Source organism: Erithacus rubecula, assembly GCF_903797595.1.
Source record: "Erithacus rubecula genome assembly, chromosome: 8".
Classification (NCBI taxonomy): domain Eukaryota; kingdom Metazoa; phylum Chordata; class Aves; order Passeriformes; family Muscicapidae; genus Erithacus; species Erithacus rubecula.
This window is the reverse complement of record NC_136659.1, coordinates 28,018,915-28,044,313: the sequence shown is the minus strand read 5'-3', so window position 1 is coordinate 28,044,313 and position 25,399 is coordinate 28,018,915. Positions and strand designations below refer to the sequence as shown.

Sequence of the window (25,399 nt, the reverse complement as noted above, 5' to 3'; positions counted from 1 at the left end):
TGCTCTGTCCAGCCCTTGACCTGGCCCACAGGGGTTTGTACCTGAGGCTCTTGGAGCTCCATCAGGGAGGGAGCTGGGGCGCATCTCTGCATGGGACTGGGGCCAGGAACCTTGTCTGTGGAGATGTTTGTGTGTTCATCCCACAACCTCTCCATACCCCACTGCGTTCCATCCCAGTATGGCTTTCCAGTGTAGGTGAAGTGTCCCCATTTCATGCTGTATCTCCCTGCCACTCTTCCCTGCCTGCCCTTACTGCGAGTGGAATGTGCTTGGAGGAGTTCATATTGTTGTTGCTTTCTGCTTGCGTCTTTTTCATCAGGGTGAAAAAAAGGCTTCACTAGTTTCTCTGGAAAAAAAATATTTGGAGATTAATCTTTCAGGAAATGAAAATTCATTAAGTGTTTTACCTTTTTTTTTTTCTTGGGATATGAATGAGAATTCCTATTTTTTCCCCATTTCCCAGAAAATGTCTCATCTATGAGAATGTACTTCTGAAGTGTAAAAAACCAGGCAGAGTGAAAAACAGAATTTGATGTCTTGGAAGAGAACTGTAATTACCATCCTATATATACGATGTATAGAAATATAACTTTTAATTGCTTATTAACCACTTAAATTGTATATAGTAATAAAATGCATACTCTATAGCCTTACAGAATATATGTAATTATCAGAGAAAATATGCTATTATCATTCACTTTGGAGTCCTCATTTTATCAATGTGTCTGCAGTAAAGACCTGTGCCATTATATTGTCATAATAAAGCAAATATTTACCAGTGCAGTATTAAGGACACACAGGCTATTGTAGTCTTTTTCTAACAGTCACTGGTTCTGGCAAACCTTGATATACTTTCTTTCTTTGATTTGGTTTTAGTTGTATTCAGTAGAATTGAACTGTGAATGCTCTCTATGACAGATAATGAATTTCACCCATACTCCTCACTGTGATATCCTGCTGGATTGTGTAGGGAAAAGAGTTACTATACATGTAACAAGCAAGATCCAGCTGTATGCTCTGCAATTGCATCTAAAAATCACTAAAACATACCTGGTAGATTCCTTTAGCAGAAGTACATATGAACTATTCTACACATTAATTACTTTATGTATGAACTGGCTATTGCAGAAATTCACAGAAACACTAATGTGATTATCTTTCATCTTGGTATTAGTGGGCTTCTGCGAAGGAGATCCCTGTGGAAAGAATTTGGCTACATGTATTTCTTTAAACAGCAATTATACCTGTGTGTGCCGATATGGATTCTACTACAGCAATGAGAATTGTTACAGTGGTGAGTTGCAGAAGGGCATAAGTGCTTTCAGTTACCTGCCCAGGTGACTTTTACTTCCCATATTGCTTGTTATAATTGAAAACACAATCAGTCTGGGAAAGTGACTGCTGAGTGATTACTTGCTTTGCAGGCAGCCACTCCTACAGTGACCTAGATTGCTATCTCACAAAACAGTGACAGCCAAAGAGGTTAATGTTCTAGAAAAAGAAGGGGAATTCTCTGTCAGGAGTGCAGGGGATTAAAATTAGTGAAAAGCAGGAAAAAAAAAATGCAAGTGTAAACCTGACATCAATATTAATGGTGATGATTTAAAAAAGATCAAACTTATGAAGACCTGTGAACAGCCAGATTGATTTTTTTCCCGTTGTTAAACATTCACCAGAGTCCTGTTGAAATGCATCTCTGAAATGCTTCTTGGGGCCAAGCATGTGAGAAAATAGGGCTTCTTATTTAGGGATCAGGAAGCAGGATTCTCACATTTGCTTGTGAGGATTAAGAAGCAGGTAGATTCTGAACTACTTTCTCTGTAAACCACAGTGAAGCACACTAGCTGCTTAATAGCTGCAAATTTGGAGTCCTTAATAGACATTGTTTACTCACAAAATTCTGCAACAACTCACAAAGTCTTTTAGCTTCAGGCCATGCTGGCAGTTTAATGTTGCTCAGTTTCATAATCAGGACAGATTGGTTGGGCCCAGGATCCTGCCTTCTTCCCCAACAGCCAAAGTGCATCCCCCATTGTGACTGAAATGATTTATCCTCTGCTGATCTCTCCTGTACATGAAAAAACAGCACTGATTTGCTTTCTGCATTGTATTTCCCCATCCCTGAAGGCTGGAGAACTCTAAGGTGAAACTGGACTGTCTTGAATGTTTTCTAATTTACATTCTCTGTTCTCATTTCAGGGAAAGTATTCCCAGCAACCATTGCAGTGAATGCAAATTACACTGATAGTCTTCAAAATGTAAATTCCATGGAGTATGAAAATGTATTCAACAATGTGTCAGAATTTGTGAGTGGCAATAGATTTTTTACCCTCATATATTTAATGCTATAATGGATATAATGCAGACAGAGAGGACACACACACTCTTTAATGTGGGGCATAGAAAAGTTACACTCTACAAGAGATCTACTTCTTTCAAAGAAGGCTTCACATTAGTTTAAACCTATTTATAAAAGACTTGAACTTTGCTCTCAGATGGCTCTTGCTGAAGGGAAAGGAATCCCTGAAGTAATACTTGCATTTTTAGTACCACTTCTGTTCTGGGGAGTTCTCACATAAATTGCTCTGCATCTTTCACCATTCCCTCTGCAGAAACAATGCAGCTGAGTGAAGTTTTCCAGCCTATTGAGTTTCTCATCTCTGCTGTTTCTGAAGGCTCAATAATACTCAGTGGTATGAGTAAAAATGAACAACTTTAATTTTTTTTAAAGAAAATTATTGGTTATATGCAGCACAGACTTTTCTGAATGTCTGTCCTGCTGTGTCTAAATACTGAATAATAAGCCTCTTGCATAAGTCTGCCAGTATTAGTATTTTCATGTTAGTAGTGAAATGGGTGCTGCACACTTTTTATAATTCTATGATTATACATAAAATCTGGTCATAAATTTCCCAGAGAAATAAGATGATCAGTTTAATTTATGCTGCCATGTTGAAACAAGTGAATTTGCTTATTTATCTTTCTAGCAGTAAGGAAGAATAAATATGCAAGTCTACCAGATGTCTGTTTAAAATATATTCACCAGATTTTAATCAGGAATGATCAAAAATGTTTATCAATGTATTATTATATTGCTTACTATGAATGTTGTATCAGAAAATGACCAAAAGTTGTTTCTCCAGAATGTTAAAAAATATTTTCTCAATTATTTTGTCCAGCATTTTTTCATGATATGGCTACAGAAGAGCATCATATGTAGATCTAAAATAGGTAGATAATAGAATGCAAAACTGAAAATAGCATAGAAAATAATTTGAATTTTATTACAAAGAAAGATGGATAGTTTAATTTCAGTTGAATTAGATATCTTCTCCTCTTCTCATGGTGGCTCCTGCTTGTGTGGCAGCTGCCTCCACTGGTTGGTCCCTGCTTCACATGGGAAGAGGGAGAGCACTGACTTTCCTTCTGATCCTGTTTAGCTCCCAGTGCTTTCATCAGTGCTTCTTCCCACTAGATCAGCCCCTGATGATCCCACTTCACTGCCTCTCAGTGCCATCTGTGAGGAGGTTGACTTCTCCCCTTCCTCCTACTTGTCCATAGACTGGTGCTGTGGAGACACCCTCCTGAGCAATGGGTTTTCAAAGGGGTATCTGTAACTATCAGCCAGTTAACCTGGCCTGACATTCATTCTCCATCCCTCCACTGCCCTCCCAGATTCCCAGTTCTTCCATATTCTACAGCACCACCCCACTGTTCCTCTTTTGCAATACCTTGCCTGGTGGATTTAACACATCACCTTACTTTATTTGTGTCTATAGTAGCATATTTTGTATTAAAACTTCACTGCAGAAGTCTCAGTGGTTTGTGTGATGCTTTTCCTGATGCTTGCCTTGAACTCCAATTTCTTTCTCTTTTACAGTTCAAGGAGGCCCTTGGAAATCTAGAAGGCTATGTAGAAACTGTCATCATGGAAATTCAGTAAGTTTGCTGGTTTGCTTTTGCCATATACACACTTCCCACATACTTCATTTTAATCTGTTTCCCATGAAGTTCTCAGTTCAATAAAAGATATGGGGTGAGTTCAGCTCAGAATGCTTCCCCATAAAGGAGGGATGCTGGCCCCATTTTTACCCCAAAACATCAGTGAAATGGGCTGGCTGAGGCAGCTCCACACTGGATGTCCTGTGCTTCTAGCACCATGTAGGATGCAGCACTGTGCTGTAACTAGCAGTCCCTGTCATACCTGACATGTCTGAAATTCTCACAGTTAACTCCAAGTTCCTATGACCACAGGGAGTGCTACCCAGCTTGGAGTCCCAGTTTAATTTAAAACACACCCTTATTACAGGAGGCATAGAAAATACATTTTATTGTGCATTTGCTATTGTCTCCTGGTGGCAGGTTGAGCAAAGATGCTGCTGATGGGTTGTGGTGACTGTAGCTGTGGGCATAAATGCCTTGATGGTCTAGGTAGAGATGAGAGAGGTTTCTCTTTTCCCATCCCCATCTGTTGCAGGTTACTGTTCCCAGAGCTCTTGGCAACTACCTACATTATAGGAAGAAAGAAACTGAGGGAGAGAGGGAGATTTGGCAGAGATTTTCTCTCATTTCTGCATCTAGCTTGCTATCCATATGGATTATGTGAGACTTTAAAATGGTACTATCTGTCCTTTTCAGACGTCCAAGCAAAAGCAGAAATTCTGTTCCCCTGAGTGTGAAAGTGACAAGCCTGTTCACGTGGGACTCACCTGCAAATAACAGCACAGTTAATTCTGCAGTACAAAGTGCAATAGAAAAGGAAAACCAGTTCTATGTCAAGACTTATCACGGTATGTAACTCCTTGCCAGGGAAGTCATTAATCAGCAGAAACAGAGGTTCCTAAAACCTGGTTGGAAGTTTTCTGTGGGCATAGGAGCCCATCAAATCATAAGTCTTGTTGATTTTAAGGAGCTGAATGTTCAATCTTAGGTAATTTTGAAGATTCTACTATTCAGTGCTAGGCTCTTTTGTTTTATTAAGGCTTCCTTCTTTCTGTGTAAAGAAGAAAAGGAAAATATTTATTCCCTGGTAAGCAATGGTGTAGTGATTTTAACCTGCTACACGTTAAAAAAGTGGGGAAAATCAGGATAAAATATATACATATATATATATATTGTACTTCTAAGACTAGTATTTTACTATGACATTCTCTTTAGACTTCTCCCATAATAAGAAATGGTAATTGAAATGAGGCCTCACAGATTAGACACTGAGCTAAAGGATTTGTTGATCTAAACCAGTGAAGTATTGCACTGTTAAAGGTGTAATAGCGGGAGAAAGAGTTTCTAATTAAAATAAATATTATATATATATATATATATATATATATATATATAATTTATTTATTTATTTATTTATTTATTTATTTTAAAATATAACTTCCTGTTTTGAAATCAACTTTCTTAAAAGACATAGCTAATAATTAAGAGTCCATTTCATGGCTTAAAGCCTGAGTTTAGTCTCTGAAGGTGACTGTATCCACCTCAGCTGTGAGAAAGAAATAGAAAATCAGTGGGAGCCCCCAAGGCACCAGTGCAGTCACATCCCTCTACAGCATGCCATGGACTGAGGTCTTTAAACCATTCCCACCACAAGGACATGGATCTAAAGAGCAACACACTGGGCAAATAGGATACAAATGCTGCTCATGAAATAAGCTGCATGCCCATAAATGTTTATATCTCTCTAGAACTGTGTGGGATCTGGGTCTCACAGTTCAGTTCAGGAGAACAGTTATGGTTTTTTAATTTGGGAGAATAGTTATAGTTATGACTGGAGCCAGGAAGGTTTGGAGGTAGTTGTAGAAGGCTGAAAAACAGAAGGTCAGAAGATGTGATGGAAACTGGACCTTAACTGGTAAAGATCAAGGAGGAAAAAATGGCTGGTCCAAAAGCCTGCAAGATTGATGTCCCAAGAAAAGGACTTAAATGTTTTTCTATTTAGAATTACTAAATAAATTGGTTTGTGATTTATTGGGCAAGTGTACTGCTTTCTTTGAAAGGAAATTGAGGTTTGCTCCCTGTTTCTCTTTTAAAGAGGTAAAACATTGTGATGTTTATCGGTGTGATACTAAAACCACAGTGTGTGAAGAGAGCACATCTCCAGAATGCAAATGCAAATCTGATTTAGAAAAGACAGAATGGGATGATCTTTCTTGTTCAGGTAAGAATCTCACTTCTTTATCTATCTCTGAAAGGCTGACCTGCTTGGTCCCTTTTTGAGAAGGGTGCTGACATCTAAACATCAGGGAATGTGCATCCTGTGAAGAAAACCATGGAAACACATACTCACATTTCACTTTCAGCAAATATGTAATTTTGTTCCAGTAGAACAAATTATTAAACTTGATAAAATCATGACTGAAAAGAGTGAGTAGGCAAATCCTTTACTGCATTGTTAGGGTCCTGGTAAGAACTGAAACCTAAACAGGTAAAGGATGGAACAAAATTGAATTCTGTACTCACTGCTTTCTCTGCTAGGGCATATTTTGGGAATAAATTCTACATATTGCTTGAAGGCAGCAAACAGAACTGGAAGTCTCATGGTGCACTACAATGACATGTTAAGGCTCTGTCCCTTGTTCATAATTCTAGGTTTGCATTACCTGGATTTAGACAGGTTTTTTCAATGATTTCTGTAATTTTTGTCATTTTTAAAACCCTGTTAGTTGCTGGGGTTTTATTTACTTTCTTGTTTTGAGTCTGTTAATAAGTGCTCTGTTTATATTTAGCTACCCTCCAAAGTCCTGTGATGTACCTAATTTTCTTTAAAATACCTCATTTTCTTCTCATAGAAACTAAAATTTTCACACTACAGAAGCAAAAATAAAAAAGTCTAAGATGTATGATTTTTTTGAAAAACAACAAACAATTCAAAAATCCATTATAAAGTTATGAAAGCTGGCTACAATAATCCCAGTGAGATGTGACCCAGTGTAGGCCTTTGTGGACCATGCCTGACTAAAACTGACACAGTTTTCCATACAAATCATCTGCTGTGAGATCAAACTTCAGGCCACTGCTTGCCTATGGAAGATGCAGCCTAGCCAGATTTCCTTTTTGATGAAGCTGGATGATTTTAAATTCTAATTTTGTGATTTTATTTTTATTTTTTTTTTACATTGGTGCAGTCCTAAAAATGCCATTCTGATGCTCTAAAGCTTAGGAGAGGGGTGGGTGTGTGTTTCTAGAGCAATAAAATAATCTTCTATCTGCAATTCACTCATGTTTTCCTCCCTGAATATACAGCTTGCAGTAAAAACTGTTCTGCAGCAAAGAACAAGTACTGTGTAAAAGAAGAAGAGGTTCCAAAATGCAAATGTATGGCTAACTATAAATCTGAGCCTGAGTCTGGAGACTGTGTGCCGTGAGTATTCTCTCCTTGCTGCACTCCTGTGTTGTAGGTGAAGGCAGGGGAGGAGAACCTCTGTCAGAGGGGCAGCTGCAGCCCAGAGCAGTGGATCACAGAGGTGCCCAAGGGGGGTGGCAGATGGACAAACTCCCGTGGTGTCACAAGTTGTGGTGTTTTTTCTCCTTGGCATTGCTCTTTTTGTGCACTCATAGCACCCCAGGGGAAAGGCAGGGAGAGCCAAGGTCAGCTGTGAGTGAGGGGAGAGGACAAAGTGCATCATCACATAAACACAAACTACCCCAGCAGCATGGGAGCTGCTGTGCTGAAGTGTTTAGTAAGAAACAGGCATTAGAGCAAGATGTGCCTCCAATCCCTGCAATGTTTGCACTGGTATCATAACTTTCAGACCTGTGTTATTCCTGCTTGGTTTTTTTTCTGGAACTATTCCTGTCAGCTCAGGATCAGAGCAGAACAATGGTGTTTGCAGGTGAGGCCGAGTGAGTGACTGGCTGTGGTCTGCTCTGGTGGATAAACAGAGAGACTCACTCCCCAAGTCCATTAATTCAGCTCTTTTTCTAGTTATTACTGCTGCAAATTGAACATTTCTTACCATAAAGTTGATATATTTTAAGTATAATAAACTGCTATGGAAGGAAGATGGAGTTGCCAGTCCTCATAGATGTTATACTGAGGCTTTTGTTAAAGACATTGCATGGCAATTCCAAGTGGCTCAGAGGTGCAGAGCTTAGTTCTTTAGAAAAATTAAGTCCCTTTAACATTTTGCAGACTAAGAACCTGAAACTTTGAGTGCTGAGGTCACCAATCACTCTGAAAATCTCAGATTGTTTCAGCCTAATGAAAGTAAATAATTTAACATTAAGATAGGGTTAGAGGAAACCTGTAATGAACAGACCTTGTGGAGAAATTTCTGACAAAAGGGGGAAATATACTATTGTTTTGTGATAATAGAATGGTTTGGATTAAAAGAGACCCTAAAGATCATCTTTTCTTCCTTTCCCTTTCTCTTTTTTCTCTCCTGTAGTTGTGCAGTGGGCTACTCTGGGGTGGAATGCTCTGACAGTAAGTATAAGAATTCTGATTTTTAATTATGGCCTTGAAAAATAACTAATGCTTAATCTGTCTGGGATAACAAAAAATGTAGTAGACTTTAGAGATGCCACCATTCTGCATTTATAGAAGTAAAATGTTAAGGGAAAAAAAAAGTGAAATTTATCTGTTGCCTTATGTGTCTAAGGCATGGGAAGAGCCTATTTGACACCTAACTACACAATTTAGCTTCAATACTAGCTTATAAAACCTCTACATCCTCCCAGTTGTTCCTGTTCCTCACCTATAACTGAATGTGTAAAACCATTCAGTGCATGGCAGTAGAAACTAGAGCTGGGGTCAAAACAGCCATCCATAAGAGATGGTCTTTAATGCAGATCTTCTTAATTTACATCCTTCTGTGTCCACAAAATGCTGTAAACACCAGGAGCCTGGAAATAAATCCTTCCCTTCCCTTCCCTTCCCTTCCCTTCCCTTCCCTTCCCTTCCCTTCCCTTCCCTTCCCTTCCCTTCCCTTCCCTTCCCTTCCCTTCCCTTCCCTTCCCTTCCCTTCCCTTCCCTTCCCTTCCCTTCCCTTCCCTTCCCTTCCCTTCCCTTCCCTTCCCTTCCCTTCCCTTCCCTTCCCTTCCCTTCCCTTCCCTTCCCTTCCCTTCCCTTCCCTTCCCTTCCCTTCCCTTCCCTTCCCTTCCCTTCCCTTCCCTATTTTTCAATATTCACTGACAGTTATTAATTTACACACTTCTTGTTTGCTGTTTTTCCCCCCAGATACTGAACTCATCCTTATAATAGTGGGCACAGTGTTTGGAGCCATTATCCTGAGTTTAGTGATAGCAGTCTCTATTATTTCAGTCAGGTAAGAATATTTCTTACAGTGAATAGAAGCTGCATTGCTGGGTATTCATAATAAGGGTTTTGCAGTAGACATGCTATAAAAATCTGTTGCATGCTTCAGAATGACTGAACATCCAAAATAAGGTGGGACAAATCTGTAAGTTTGATTTAATAAATAAGACTAAATAGTCTTCTAAAATCTCCTTTGTTCTTTTCATCTCCTCTGAAGAGCAAAAGACAAACGAAATCCAGAGACGAGGAGCCTGATAAAGTCAGGGCATTCTGACAGGAATACCTCTGATGACAGACCAAGCATGTTCCCCAGGGTCCAGACCACCTCTGGCCATGCAAACCCAGGATATCAGCCACACAACCCCTATGAGATGAGTTCCAAAAATAGAGATCGTTTTCCAGAGAGGGATTATGATGATATGGTAAGTGTTTCACATAGTACTGTGGGAGTGGAATTCCTGAACAGTAGCACTGTGGGCTAGAGACATTATGGGAACCTTAGCTGCCCTCTGTACATCAACTTGGTCTGGAAGGCCAAAGTGATATAAAGACACCCAAACAACTATAGCTGCATCTAAAAAAAAATTCTTGATACAGAAATTTTCCTCAATTAAGAGATCAGCACTCACAAAGACCTTTCTAAAGCTCTAGTAGTCATCCTTGAGCCACAGGAGGGATATGTGAAAAGCAAGGGTCAAAGCAAGACCTTGGCTGCCCAGTGGCAGGATATTTGTCTGCCCTGGCCAAACTCACCCCTCAGCACAGGTGTGTCTGCAAGCAGCACAGTCTGCTCCCACCTGAGCTGCTTTTAGCCTGCTGTAGAGTCAACAGTTGCTGCAGCCTCGTGCAAGATTCACAGCCAGTTTAAGGTGGGACTGATGCCCAAGTGACTGTGTCCTCCCACTGCTTGCTGCTGCCTCCTTCCCAGCAAGAGCATCTGCAGCTGCTGCAGCATTGAAGAGGGAAGGGTGTGAAATGCCATGAATAATATAGAAGAATAATATAGAAGTTTTTGCACTGCTGTGGCACAGGGGAGCTTGGTAAGCAGAGATGTGTCATTATGTGGAAGGCATGTTCTAAAAACAAAAAAAGCAACAAAAAAACCCCCCGAACAAACAACAGCCTGTTTTATCCTTGAATTCTGCAATGGAGCCACAGAGGAAGCAGAGGCTTGAGATTAGCTCAGTTTGAGTTAATAACATCAAGGTTGTGGGACCAAACCCTGTGTGAGCCATTCATGCAAGTGTTGGGCTTAATGATATTTGTGAGTCCTCATTTCTCTTCTTTTCTTGTCTAAAATTCCCCTGTAGTATGAAACACCACGGGAGCCCAGGGGCTTCAGGACACAGAGCAGATATTGAGTGACCAGAGCAGCAGAAGGATGGATGACCACCACAACTCTGGGTCAGAGCAAAGAGTTTTACAGCCTCTCACCAATGCAGTTACTTCAGCAGAAGAGACAACAACATCCTTAATGCCAGATCCTCTCAAGATTTTCTAGAGGAAGACTCCTGCTTGAAAGAGATCATGGACAACTTTGAAATAAGGGAAATATGTTAGAGAGTAGGCAGAAGAAGAAGACTTAATTTAAAAGAGCTAATGTGCTCCAATAAACATTAGACTTCTCTGATGAAGCCAGTACATTGGCAAGAGAGTGAATGTACACAAGATACAAGATACCAGGATTTTAACCCTGTTGGTTTTCAGTTTTTCTGGAGGATGGTCCAGGCAATATGTGTGATGCTGAAAAACATCAGTACCCATAGCTTTACTTGGATTTGTGCTCACCTAATTTGAACTATGGCTTTGGGCAGATGAAAATGTTTTTCATGAGAACCTGACCTGTTTCACTTGACTGTATTAGATACAAGTTTTTCACCATCCTCAACCCCCCAGTATTTCCCATATTCAGTATTTCCCATCTGAAAGCATTCTGGTCAGTTCTCTGCTGACATGGGTTTTGTGAGACAATGGCACTTTTCTGACCTTGTCCACAACTTCCTTCCCAATACAATGGCAAGATACAATATCTTCAAACAAACGCTATTCTTTTCATCTTGCAAAACTGCATTGGTTTCATATTTTTAGCTCCTGTGGAAAGTGTTAGCATAATTTTTTCTTTTGAAGTCTTTATGTTTGAATGATAATAAGCTTGGTGTTTGGGTTTTCTTAAAATTTCTTCATACCATCAATAAATCTGTCTGTAAAATAATTTATATGTTAAAGAATTTTACTGAGTGTGCATTATCTGTCAACTGGCATTAATATTATAATTGCATAAAATACTTATATGCACCCATATGTACATATATTTATAGGTTACAATCATTTAAAGCATCACTTAATTCTATTGTATTTTGTGTTTTGATTTTTATATATGCAGATTAACTTTTCCTATTAAACATTTTTTTTCTCTGAATCAAGGCTTTCTTATGTTCCTCCTCGTGGTTTAAGTGTTTTTCCTAAACTCCAGAGACTATTTTATGTTAAAATTTGTGCAATGTTTAGATACCAGTGTGCACAAACTAGTTAAATCAACACCCAGTTTTCACTCGGAAGTTCAGAAATATTGTTAAGTATTAATGAAGTTAAAATTTTTGTTGTTGTGAGACTGGCACCAATATTCAGTGATTACTTTTGGTGGGAACTGGGTAGTTAGTGCAGGTGGATCTCCCTTGAAAATGCTGGACAAGTTGCTCTGTCTGATGGCAGAGATGAAAAGAAGTGTATTTCAGCTTAAATCACAAATCTGGGGGTCTGTGGTAGAGAACACTGTATGTGGCTGCAGAGATTTCCAGGATGTCCATGCAGATGCTTGTTTCCAGTCTCTCCATGATCAAAGCCAGCTCCCACTTGCCAGTTAAGGGATTGAAAGCTGGGTCCTAAATAGTCCCAATCTTTCTCATGTGGCTTCTGTAGAAGGTAGACCCTGCTTTCTCAGAAGCAGCAGGTTTTTCTGAGGTCTCACTGTTTCTTTCCTCCAGCTCACTCCTGTCCTGTTTGCTGCTCTCACCTGACTGCACAGCATCTGCCATTGGCAGGGGCTGTAGGGGACCAGGTTCTGGTGGCCTCAGCCAGCCCCACCATCTGTGTGCATCTCTGCACACTCAGCGTGGCTCCAGGGGAGCTGGGCTGAACTGCTCATGAGACATTCTTCAAAGGGTGGGGGGGGATTTGGTCTTATTTTATTGCCTTTTGTTAATCCCATGCAGACTCCACTCTGGGGAAGTTTGCATGTGGTGAGGCACAGGAAAATGGATGGGATCAAGGCAGAAACTGGCCAAAAGTAATGAAGCTCAGCTTCATTCAGCTGGCTGCTTTTGCTTGGATACCTCCTCCTCCCAATCTTCATAGGCCAGACTGAAATTTGGGCTTACATGGAGCTGAATAAAAAGGTTTTTCAATATCAACAGCCACAGCCCACTGAAATAATCATCATGGTCTCTTTCACTGGGGTAAATTGCCTGGCTCCATGCATAAAATGCATGTAACAGTAACCTACTACGTGGAAAGGCTTTTAAGCGTTATCTCCCATTCTTTTGCAAAGCAAGAGTGGTTGGAAATGCAGCTGAATGCTGAACGAGAAACTTTATTGCAGTCAAACTTTATTGAGGGTGTGATGTCCCGGCATGTGTTATCACTGGTAATAAAAGCAGCAAAAATGATCAGGTGTTTGCATCATTTAACTGCAGAGGAATTTTAATTGCTCTTAATCAAAGCTAATTTCTGCAACTGTGGCCAGTTGTCATTTAGCCCTTGCTGGGGAGGGGCTATCAGATACCACTGTGAGCCTGCTCCTTTTTAGCACATCAAAAGCTGCTGCAGTTCTTTTATCTGGACTGGAATTCTGTACCGAAAGGGCAAACTCCCAGATATTTCACTTCTGTTTGTCTATTAGTGATGTGTGACTATTCAGGGGAATTTGATCATGGAAAATGCTCTCTGTTGAGTTTTATGACTGTTGCCTCTTGACTCATGCTTTCTTTCAGCTGCCATCCTTCAAAATCCAAGTAGGCATAGGAAAGGAGCTGAGTTGTGTCCTCACTGCCAGTGTGAGTGTGCACATGCCTGCAGGCAGGCTGAGAGGCTCCAGGGACCTGCCACAAACCATTTTGCACCCTGGGTTCTCCCATCCATCTTCTCCCTTGAGGTGCAGTGTGTCCTTGGGAAGCAGAGTGTCCTGCTGGCACACAACCCACAGAGGAGATGGGAAGAGGCTGCCACTCAAGTCTGCCACCAACTTTCATCCTAGACCAAAAGCCACTCTGGAGAGTGTAATTGGTTGGCATGTCTGCACAGGGTGGGCTAAACTGTGATAAAGGAGCTGGGACAGAGGTTTGCCTGGTTATAGCACCTATTTGCTTGGGAATATTGGGATAGCTTCAGGCTTATGATATTCTACATTTATTTAGATATAGCCAAGCATAACGTGGGGTGGAGGGGAGGGACATGGCAGGTGCTGTGGATGGCAGTGGGGTGAGAACCTGGGTCTGGACAGTGCCTTAGAGGAGCTGCACCTCAGGATTGCAGGATGGCAGGGGAAGAATGGGTGGGGTGATCAGGCCTGCTGCTGTTAGCACTGCTTACACCTGAAACCTTCCCAAAACTGAGAGCTAACCCCAGCATCTGTTGCATCTTACTTGAAAGCAGCACCCTCCAGGCCTGAAAGAAGGCAGCACTTTGATTTTTTTTCTGGCTGCCTGTTGGAGGCAGCTACCCCTTGTTTCCTTTTTTTTTTTTTTTTTTTTTTTTTATGCAGGTCCTGCATGTGATGTGCCAAGCTGGAGGCATAAACAAGTAAAAGTGAACAATGAAGGTCAGACACCACTGCAGACCAAGGGGCTTGACCTATCTCTTCTTGTGTACCTTGAGTTGGGCTATTTTCAAGGGGCTGTTTCAAGGTGAATGACAGCACTCCTTCCAGCAGGAGGGACAGGGGTAAGCGAAAAGGAGCCTCTCCTCTAGCAAGAGGTTTTCACCTCCTCAGCAGGAATAGCTTCCCAACAGAAACTCCTGGTATGGAGAGTGGGGAAACTCAAGTGAGGGTTGAAGGGGTTCAGGCAGGTATCCTGGTGAACATCACTGATCCCTGCTGGTTTTAGGAAGACCTCCTCAACTTCACCCCTGGCTCAGGAAGGTGACTAGACCTTGGAACAACCCAGAGAGAGGATCCTGCTGGTAATTTGTGGTTCAATAACCCACAATCTACAGCAAGGCTAGCCTAGCACTGCCTCATCTGTCACTCCTGTGAGAGGAGGACTGTCATTTGTCAACTGCCAAATCATCAGTTGCTATTTCATCCAAATTTCCCATCCTCCAGCCTTTTAGTTTTAGCTCAGTAATGCTCTCTTTTTCAATGCTGTATGTCTGGTGTTGGTGGGGAGATAGAGTAGCTTTGCTTACTAAGGGTTCCCAGCAGAGTTAAATAGACCTCTCCAAGGTTTTGGGGTGTGAGATGAAAATACTGATTTTTATAGCAACTTGTCAAAAAAAAAAAAAAAAAATATCCCCAAACCCAATGCTAAAAGCCCAAAGTGATCTAAGAACAAAGAAACCCATAAAACATGCCAGGTTACAAATAAACAGGAAAGAAACAGGGCTAAAAATAAGATCTATAAATTGCCTTGCCAAGGATGCTCTAGCTCTGATAAAAGGCTCTTTAAATATACCAAAGCCACAAAGGCAGCTAGGAAATCAGTGGGAATGCTGACAACAAGGGTATAGAAGTGGCAGATGGGGATGATGATGTAGCAGAGAGTCAGTGAAAACTTTGTGGCTGCTTTTACAGCTGGAGCTGTTGGGGATCTCCCCATGTCTGCCAGTCTGCAGTGGATGAGCTGGAGGAGCTGGAGCACTTGGAAGGACAACACAGAGTAAAGAGCTAACAGGAGTAAAGGAAAAGTAAGTGAAGTCACTTTGATTGAGGTAAGAGGAGGGATGAGAATAGAAATAGAAATAGAAATAGATAGAAATAGAAGTTGTTAAGGCAACTGGGACCAGACACTGATCCTGGGGAGCCAAAGGGGCAGCACAGCCTGGTGCTGCAGGTGTGGGGGGCTGTGGCACCCAGGTGTGTTCCCAGGCACAGTCACCCTGCAGACTCACTGAATGCACTGAGCCATCACTGATGGGTTTCCAAAGCCTTTGACTCAGAGGGGCAGCCAAACACCCACCAGAATCTGGGAATACACAATGCTAGGGAAAGTCAGCATAAAGCAGACAGAAAAAAACCCTACAGGCACAGTTAGTGACCTTGGTGTCACAGGATGGTGTGGATGCTGTATCTGCAGGTTCAAAAAGAGATTAGGGAAATTCAAGACTACAAATGACTTGAGAGATGTACCCCCCTAACCAAAGGATGAGAAAGTGGGGGGGCTGGAGGAAGGACTGTAAAACAAGCTGGGGTCCCAAAACTGTCTGTCCTGTTGTATTTGCTGGAGCAGTCTGGGACTGGATGGACATCCTGGACCAGAGGGACATTTCTCAGCTTCTGAGTGCATTGAACCTGCTTTATTCAAGAGCAGCATGGGCTGAAAGGTGATGCCTGTGGCATATGTACATAGTGGATCTTATATGCCCTAATTATGCCCAGGCTTAATTGTTTTTGTGTAAAAACAGCCTCATAAAAGAAACAAATGGAAAATTTCACAAGTAGATAACTGAAAAAATACAAAATGATTTTTGCTTTTAAGTTTGGAAGATGCTGCCTTTCACACACTGGCTCCAAACAGCAACCTCTGGAGAGCAAAGTCTGTTCCTCTCCAGGACAAGCAAATGAGACCAACAGCTCCCACTCTCCCTCTCCTGGTGGAAGCAAAACATGGTAAAAAGGAGCTGTGCCTCTCCTGCTTCTCACCATGCCCAATGCCCTGGACACTGTCTCCAAGCCCCAGGCAGTGTCCCCCAGAGCACCCACTACAGTGGGTGACATCAAGGGGAGCAGAGAGAAAACATCTGTCCAAACATGGTAGGGATTTCCCCACGGGAACTGGGAGACTTGCAGGGTCAGATAAAGTGAGAAAAGGAAAATAGGGTACTGAGAAGAATAAAAAATGTTGCTCAGGATCCAACATTGCTTTTGGTGGGTATTTATGGCAACCAAGTTTTTGTTTGTTTGCTTGTTTTTTTGGGGGTTTTCTTTTTGGCTGTTCTGAAACTTTAACACCACTGGTAGCACACTAAGGGCCATTTGTCCCAGCTGGTTTCCCTGTTTGGTCATTGTTTGGCAGGCAATTTTCAAAGGTGATGTTAACATCTTCCCACAGTAGCATCCATCACATCTGGGTGGGTGGGAGGGCAAGGAAGGCCCCCAGCCCTCCTGGGAGAGCTCCCCTTGACCCTCACTTGTGGCACTGCTGCCTCTAAAAGACATGAGCCTGGTTAAGCATTAGGGGATCTCTGCCTCTCCTTTGTCATAGATGTCTGGATGTAGCTGGATAAAGAAAGTCTGCTGCATAAATGAGACTTTGAGGGGGGGAAAAGGGTTTCTCTCAAGATATTTATTTTTTTTTATACATAGAGATCTTTTATGGGGTAAATCAGCCAAAAGTTAAAAGAAGAAATGTTTCATATCTGGAACAGTCAATGAATTCAAGAGGTCATTATAGTGCTAAAGTTCCTAATCCCCTCTCAAGCAGAGGAATGTTTAAATTGGTGAGAAACAGGGGTCAAGTCCAGGCAGGTATTTCAGTGCCTAACTTGTACTGACATTAATGGGGATAGGGGTCTCTGGGGAGGAATTGTGGATCTGGACCTGTATATCATTCCTATAAATGAAACAGGGCTTGTGTTGCACATGTGTACATTATTATTCTTTCAAAGTAAGGTCTTTCCTTGTAGACTCTTTAGCATTTCCCAACTGTTTTGTCCTTCCAAGACTGGTGTGAACAAATTCTGCAGCAAGATCATGCTGGGCAAAACCCACTTGCCAGAAAAAATAAGCAAAAAACCAGAGTCCAGTGATTTATTTCAGACAGTGATTAAATATCCAGGTGTCAGCTGTGATTTGAAAAAGCTGTAGGACCCTTGTGAGGTCCAAAGTATACAGATCCAGGTGAATTCCTTGGAAACCTGTCTGTACCTCCAGAGCACTGTGCTCACCAAGGTGTTGGGACTGGAGCTTTTGGTCCATTCAGTGGGAATTTTGCCAGAGATCTCAGTGTAGACAAGCCTACTTGGCTCTACCTGCTGGCATCTAAAACCATATTTAAAGATGCTTCTCCTACATGCAGCATACACAGGGAATCTCTTTGGGCTCTCCTTTTATAAGAAACTCCCTGCCAGATGCATCCAGCATTTACTCCTGGTTTTTGCAGCTCTCCTAGAGTGCAAACCAAAGTGGGACCAGTTTATGTGAGGCAAGATGTGCAGGAAGACAGAACAATTTCCAACTTACCGTGCAGGGCAGTGAGGACAAACCCTGTCAAACCCTGCTCCCTCTTGTTCCTCTCCTCCACAAGATGGAGCTGGCCCTTTGCAGGATAAAGCAAAACCTTTTAATGAGCTCCCTTTCCTTGGAGCTAACCATTAACAGACACACAGACATGTTTCCATGGAGCTGCTAATTTTTAACCCTCTCCTGTGTCCCAGCCTTGCACATCCCGTGCCCGTCCCTCTGATGGTGCATTGATCTAGCTCTGGGGATTGGGGTGTATTTTTTGGGATGTTTCATGGCTGGAGATATTTCAGTGATGGATCAGTGAGCTCCTGCTGTGAACAGCCTCTCAGGCAGCCCCTTGCTCCAGGGGCTGTAGGCACAACAAAACTTGGCCAGGTTTGATCTGGCTTCATCATCCCTTGTCTCAACTTTACCTACCACAGAGGCATGAGGAAAGTCTGCCCATTGTACCTCCCTCACTTTCCAGTCCAGCAGCTTCAGGCATGGACTAGCTCAGAGATTTTTCCTGAACTCTGCCTTTTTTTCATCTATTAGAGGGTCAAAACTTGGCAAAACCACTTTAGGTGCTGCTCTCTGCTTCCCAGAAATGTTGCAATGCTGCTATTCAGCAGGTCAGGAGTTGTTTGGAGGTAGTGCTGCTCTTAAGTATCTGATAACAGAGGCTGGTCCTTAGATGGTAAAAATATCTATTTTTGTAGCAGGCAGCAGCAACATGTGCTGCCAGAGAATACAAATAGGATTAAATTTATGGTTGTAATTTTTGGTATGTGGTAGTTGTGTGAATTGTATTTTTTACAGCTTCCTTGGAAAAAGAAGGACACAAACTTTTTCCACGGTAGTGAGAACCCCATCAGCCTGGTCTGTGGGCTCGCTTGTGGGAGGAGGCAGCATGGGGATAGCAAAGCTGCACAGTGCCCACACTTTGTCTCTTCTCCCCTATTTCTCATCATGGCACAGCCAGGAAGAACCAGCAAACAGCATGGTGAGGACCTGGAAAGGAAAATGAAATATTCTCCTAATACAAGAACTGCTTGTAACACGGTGGAGGTTTCCATGGTTCAAATGAGTTTGTCTTTTTCACATCCCTGATCCTACACCCCAGTTTTATCCTAGCTCTCCTAAAACTTCTTTTTATTAGAACCATAAATCAGTCCAGTTTTTTCACCATCTGAATTCCAGTTTGGCCATCCTTTGTTGTGTGGAGACTTGCTTGGACCAAAGGAGTGAGGGATGTTCAGGACCTGCTGTGCACCAGCAAACCCCAAACCAGGCTGCACCTGGATTCCCCATCCAGCCACCTGACTTCTGGAAATAGACAATCTCAGATGTCTTAGCTGGTCTTTCTTGCACACTAGAGAGCTGCCTGGGATCCTGAACTTACTGCAAATATGGTGGTTGAATGAGTTATACCCAATAATGTGGCTGTAATGAGTTACATGCAGACAGATGATGTTCTTCCAGCTGGAGCTGCTAGGATGTAGCAAACCTAAACTTATGCCACAGAGTCTAGAAATGGGAGAAAGTCAGAGATATCCCAGGATTTTGCTGCTGGAGAGTGGCTATATTTTGTGAAACACTAAGGCAGAGGTGAAGCTTCACCCTGAAACAGACTGAGGCTTTCTGCAAGGGCCTGGGAGTGGCTCAGACTGGTGCAGAGAGGGGAAGGAATCACCACTGAAGTTCCAGAATCTCTTTAGTGCCGTGGCAGACATCTAGATGTGACTCAGATGCTTTTATCCACCCTTTCTGTCCCAAGGAAGATATGACAATGAAAACCTATCTGTAGAACACCTGGAGTATCTCAGATAAAGGATTTTATTTGCTTTAATTGATGATAAAAGAGCCAAAGAATCAACTTATAATTACATCACTTTCAAATCTGTGCCCAGGTCAGATACCCTGGGTTTATGTCCTGCTTTAACCACAAGTTAAAGTGATAAGAAAGTGAACATAAAGATCAGATCTTTCCAAGTGAGGATTTTCCTCTCTCTTTTACAGCAAAACTGTGCAATGATACTGAAAACCCAAGTCCAAGGCCTCTGTGGCTTGTAAATACTTGAAGGAGCCTGAGGGGTCTCAATCATGGACTATATGATCCTCAAGAATGGCATTTTTTCTCAATCTCTTATTCAGAAAAAGGGAAATCCAGGAGGAAGATCAAGGGGTTATTTGGTTTCATACATGAAACATCTTTTTTTGGAGCAACTACTGCCCCATCCTTTACTTCAGAAAAACAACCAGGGCACATTGCCACCTGCAAGCAGGAAGGTATTATTCCAACACCTTCTCTGTGCATCTCAGTTCAGGGCACACATTATTCCTGCTCATTTCTTGATCTGTGGCCAACCTCAGGGACACAAGGCTGCCAGCTTTCCCTGGAACTGAGCTGCCCACCTCATGTTCACCACAAATTCCCCCCCTTGGTGTTACAGCTGCTCACTTGGCCATCAGTACAATTACATCCTGCTGCATTCTGCTGCTGCATCTGGGGCAAGAGAACAGTACCAGCTTCAGAGAAGGGTATTTACACTTTTCTCACCAGGGAAGCCACAGCACTTCCTCCCCTGTGGCTCCAGGGGTCTTTCCCTGTGCACACACAGTGGTCTGTTGGTCAGTGCTGCTATACTGGGGCAGAATAAACTGCATGTGGCTCTGTGGGACCTTCAAAGAGTTTGGCTTGAAAACCAGAATGACTGAAAGCAGATGTTGAGCATCAACAACATCCTACTGCTCAGAGTGTGCACAGTAGCAGCTCCTGACCTTCCCCCTTCCCATGGGGATTCTCGTGGGGGCTGTGGGATGAGGGCAGCCTGGGCATGGTGAGCCCCAGGTGCTTGTGCCAGTGCCACAGGCTCCTGCAGAAAGAGAGAGCTCAGCCTCAGCTAAATATAACCAGTGACTGGGAGCTCCTACACCTCACCTGGCCCTGGTCCTGCTGCAATGCATTCCTTCTGAAAGCACTGCCTGCCTCCTCAAGCCCTCTTCTCTGCTCCTTGAGATGCCACAGCTGAGTCTCAGAAGGTGGTTTCCTTCCCTCCAAGTAGTTTCTTTACCCCATAGCCCACATAGCTGTTTTTCCTTCCCCCCTCCCCAGCTTTCCTTTTTCCTGGGCATCTGCTCTTTCACCCACTGCTTTCTGGGCAGCATGGCCCAAGGGATGAGTGTCTCCCTGCTCCTACAACCAGGAATAAAACTCTCAAACATGAGTCTATCCATGGATTTTTGTAGTTTTAGTTGTCTCTTGGGGTACTTGGGCATGGCCAGAAGATCCAAGAAGGGATTTCTAGATCTAGACAAGGCTTCTCTAGGCAGTAATGCTCATATTGGATATTTTATGTCTTGCAAGAGCAGGATCTGCATTTCATTTTCTTCTTTTATTTACTTTTTTCCACAGGAATATTAAAAATATTCCACAGAGGAACAACCTGGTTCCAAGTCCCCCCACACAACATCTTGCATGTCCAGGTCAGTCCCATCACAGCCAGTATTAATTTTGTTATTAAAAAAGGGTGACAGCAAGCACCTAATTGTGTTTTTGGGATAACAGAGAGAGCTGATGCTGTCCCTTTCCCCATGCACAGTCAACAGCTTGAGGGCAGCTTGTAGGTTACTGCCTGTCCCACTTACCACATTCCTACCATGGCAGAGGTTTTGATGAGGCATTTAGTGATATTTTTGCACAGTTTGCCAGCAGTATGGTTGTGGTGCTCCTACAGCCACGCCAGTACTTGTTTTGATTTAGTAGCACTGGGACAGTTAAAATGTTGCAACTTCTGTAGGTGTATTTCCCAAAACAACAAATAGTCACTTTAAACTGAAACCTGGTATCTCCTGGGGGTGTGAAGAGATTGAAGAAATCAACAAGGTTTGTGAAAGCAGTGCTGGAAATCAATGCAAGAAAAGGGAAATCTTGGCAGGTGGCATTAGTTAATCATTTCTGTCTGAGAACAGCAACACAACATGTAAACGTGTAAAGCAAAATCTGCTGGTTAGACCTAGTAGACATGAGGGTGTCATGAAGGTCTGTAGGTCATGGGTAAGTTACCTGTTACTATAAACTGCTTTTAAAATCAATAATAGCTCTATGATTTATTTTAAAAGCAGAAAAATTCAGAAAGCTCTCCAGCAACCCAAACAAGATCATAATCCGATGTTTCCTTTCGATCTGAGGTGTTGATGTCCCCGGCGGTGGGGGCGTGGACCGTGCCAAAAATCCGTCAGTGACCGCAGCGCTGCCCTGGCTCAGAGAGCCCGGCAGCAAATACACACAGCCTGTTTGCACAGAGAAAATCCCTGAAGCAGGGAAAATGCCACGTAAGAGCAGGCATTGACCCGTGGGGAATGAGTGCGAGCCCTGCTGCGAGCGGGAGAGGAGGCGCGCATTCCTCGTGTCCCTCTGAGTCCGTGTTCCTGTCCGTGTCCGTGTCCGTGTCCGTGTCCGTGTCCGTGTCCGTGCGGTACGCGAGCATCTGCAGCGGCAGCTGCTGCGTGTCCCTGTGCCGTGTCCGTGTGCTCTATCCGTGTGTCCGTGTGTCCGTGGGTCCGTGGGTCCGCTCCGCGGACCGGGCTACGCCTCCCTGCGCGGGGCGGGGAGGCGGCGCAGCCCGGGGAGCGGGACAGACACACGCCCGGACACACGGCCAGAGAGGCGCACGGGCAGCGGGACCCGCTCGCCGCCCCGTCCGCTCCCGTCCCGTCCCGCCGCCCCCGGCAGCTCCGCGGCGCCGCCCCCGCCTCCTCCTCCCGCCGCCGCCGCGGCCGCACAAAAGGCGGCGGGGAGGGCCCGGCCGGGAAGGGCAGCCCGGCCGCCCGGCCGCCGCACCATGCCCCGCCGAGGGGGGCTGCCGGCCCCCGCCGCCCGCCGGCCGCCCCCGCTCCTCCTCCTGCGCCTCCTCCTCCTGGCCGCGCCGCTGCAGCCCGGCAGAGGTAAGGGCCGCTCCGCTCCGCCGCCCCGGGCCCTGCCAGCGCCGCTCCGCCAGGCGGCTTGTCCCCCCGACCCGCCTCGGTGCTCTGTGTTACGGGCTGCGTTCTCTCCTGCTCCCGTCCCGCTCTCCGGAGCCTGCCCCCGGGGCCCGCTGTCCCTTCTGTCCCCGCTGTCCCTTCTGTCCCCGCTGTCCCCATGCCCGCAGTGGACACTGCCGGAGCTCTCCGCGCATCCCCGCCGGCCCCATCCCGGGACCCGCGCTCCGGCAGCGCTGCGGGACACGGACCGCACCCGCGGGGTGTTACACCTCCGCCTTAAAAAGCACGGAACTGCTATATATACACCTCGCTCTATATATATTCCTAATGGATAAGCGCTTCCCCGGAGCGCTGTGTGTTAATCGATGGGATGAGGAGTAGCAGCGGAAAGCTGTCGCGACCAGACTCCAGGCTCGCATCTTGTATCGTTCCTGACTTGCACCTTGTACCGTCCCCACCCCGTCTGCTGGCACTCAGAGGAGAGGCGTCCTTGTAAAGAAAGGTCCTTGTCCCCCGTGGGGATGCTCTCGGTTTCCACACACACACGTGAACCACAGTGCAGTTTGTAACTCTGCTCCAGCAGAACTGGAAATAGGGCTTCCCTCCTCTCTGAGCACTTGGGGAAAGTTTTTTAAGGAGGAAGCCCACAAAATGTTTAAGTCCGACATTCCAGTATGTACTCAGTGCTTGATATTTTAATGACTAATCTTAAGAAGAGGCTCATCTTGAAGAGTGCTGTGGCATATGACTGCAAAAGCTCAGAAAAGGTTTTCTTAATTTTTTTTTTTTTCTGTGCTTGATCCATGAAATCGATGGCTCAGTATTGCCACAGACTATCTCGGGTCTCCTAGAATGCTTATTGTGAGAACAGTTGAAATGCTCCTTTTTAATGCTTAGCTTAGCTGTATAAAGGGCATCACTTTTTTTTTTTTTTTTTTTTTTTTTTTTTTTTTTTTTTTTTTTCCCTTTCTGTCTTCCCTAAGCAAGCCAGTACATTCATCTCCGTTTGAGGAGCTGCCCAAACTAGGATTTCTTGCAGAACAGGTTTAAAATGAGGTCTGATTGCCTGGAGCATCTTTATGAATAAATTTGCTGAGTACCTTTCATCAGAGTTTCTTATCTTCCTCTGCATCTGTAGTTTGATGTATTAAAATCTCTCCTGTCTAGTGGGATACGCTGTTTTCTTCTGCTTTTTGGAGCTCTCCTGCAGCTCAGTCCAAGGAAAGGATGTGATTTGGGGATGTTCTTTGTGCTTGCTGGACACTACTCTGCAAAATAAATAGGGTGCAGGGCTTAGGGCTGGGCAGCATCAGTATGAAGGACTGTATGTGGGTTGTGCAGATCAGCAATCTAAGGAGTGGATTATTTACCTCCAGAGTAATCTCTGCTAAATCCTGGATGGAATTTCCCCCATTATAAGAAGTCTAGTTGATTTTTCAGGAGTGGTTTTATTAAATGTATCACAATTCAAAGAGCAGACCGAGTTCCTTTCAGTCTCAGTGGGTCACTTGCCCCAGCATCTGGAAGGATCTGGACTGGCATGAGCATCATCAGGTCCTTGCTCTGCCTAATTGAGGAAAGACTGCACTGAATCAAGCACAGCAAAGACTTGCATCTGGAAAATCCTGCGTGTTTCTACTCCAACCCAAAAAGCTCAGGTTTCAGTCTGAAATTGGAGGGCTTCACAAGGCTCTGTTTTCACAACAATGCTGGAAATGGTTTAGTCTTGGTACAGAGTGGAAAGAAAAGCATACTTGGAAACTTCAAAAGCTGCCACTGGGAGGAATGTCACCCCATGGCTGGCCACAGGAGCGTGGGCTGCCTTGGTCACGGCACGCAGGGGAAGGAGGAGACCTTGGTTTTCATTCAGCTATTACTGTGACTAAGTAAACTCTCAAAAATCCAGCAGCTGGCAATGGAGGTAAATATTTCCATGTGGATGGGCGAGTGAAGCAGTGGGAGAGCCAGGCCTGGGTAGCCAGGGTTTGAATACAAGTATTTGCTATATAAAGCCCATTATTTTTTCTATGTTAATCTGTGCACAGCTGCCAGAGCAGCAGCTCTCAAGAACAGTCTTTGGGCCATGTTGTAGGGTTTGCAAATGCAAGTGTTAATTGCTGTCTAAATTTTAACTCAGCTGAACAAGTTACATTTTGCTTTATACTACTTATTTATGTTTTAAGCTCTTGTAGTGTCCAGGAGCTGGAATATAACTTCTGAATGGGAACAAGGAATGAAATGCCTGGGGATGTGGTAACAGCCAGAAGTGAAAAAAACCCCACACTCTTAAGAAGGCTCTTGTTTGGTATGAATGAGCCCAAGGAGCCTGTTTGAATGAGAGCCATGGAGAGAGTGCAGGGCTTGTCTCTCTGGGGTTAGAGTTAACCACCTTGTGGGCAGCAGAGACCATCAGAGCAGAGCTCTGGCACAGCCAGGCCTCTGCCATGACTGAGGATGACTGACAGGACCTACTTATCCTCTTTTTGTTCTGAGTCCAGGGCATGCTAGGTTTCCCTCCAGCTGTCCAGCTTGATTCATTGCTTCCTGTGCTCACAGCTCAGCCCCTTAGGGGAGCGACCCAGGCAGCCACTGCTTTCCATTTTTTGGTGCAGCATTCACAGGGGAAACAGCAAAAATCCTTCTCCCAAAGCTCTCATGGCAGAAAGTTCTTGGGTCAGGAGAAAACTTCATGGGACTCTTCAGCAGCTATTGGCAACTCTGCAGAGTCTGCAGATTACACCCAGCAGCAGCGTGGTGTGCTGGTGTCTGCAGATGCA

General features: G+C 44.0%; 2 protein-coding genes across 2 annotated transcripts in view; both read left to right on the top strand.

Annotated features, from left to right (window-relative positions):
- Positions 1 to 1,137: 1,137 nt before the first annotated feature.
- On the top strand, positions 1,138 to 11,663 carry MUC13 (mucin 13, cell surface associated). The gene is made up of 10 exons (XM_079310836.1): positions 1,138 to 1,294; positions 2,200 to 2,306; positions 3,881 to 3,939; positions 4,639 to 4,790; positions 6,038 to 6,163; positions 7,249 to 7,366; positions 8,394 to 8,431; positions 9,185 to 9,272; positions 9,480 to 9,684; positions 10,573 to 11,663. The coding sequence occupies exons 2-10, from the start codon at positions 2,268 to 2,270 to the stop codon at positions 10,621 to 10,623; spliced, it is 876 nt and encodes a 291-aa protein (XP_079166962.1). The 5' UTR covers positions 1,138 to 1,294; positions 2,200 to 2,267; the 3' UTR covers positions 10,624 to 11,663.
- A 10,661-nt stretch (positions 11,664 to 22,324) lies between these two features.
- The window catches only part of ITGB5 (integrin subunit beta 5), a 55,596-nt gene continuing 52,521 nt past the window's right edge, over positions 22,325 to 25,399 (top strand). Inside the window, exon 1 of the mRNA XM_079310825.1 lies at positions 22,325 to 22,586. Within this exon, the coding sequence (XP_079166951.1) occupies positions 22,484 to 22,586 (103 nt within the window). The 5' untranslated portion in view covers positions 22,325 to 22,483. The remainder of the gene's footprint in view (positions 22,587 to 25,399) is intronic.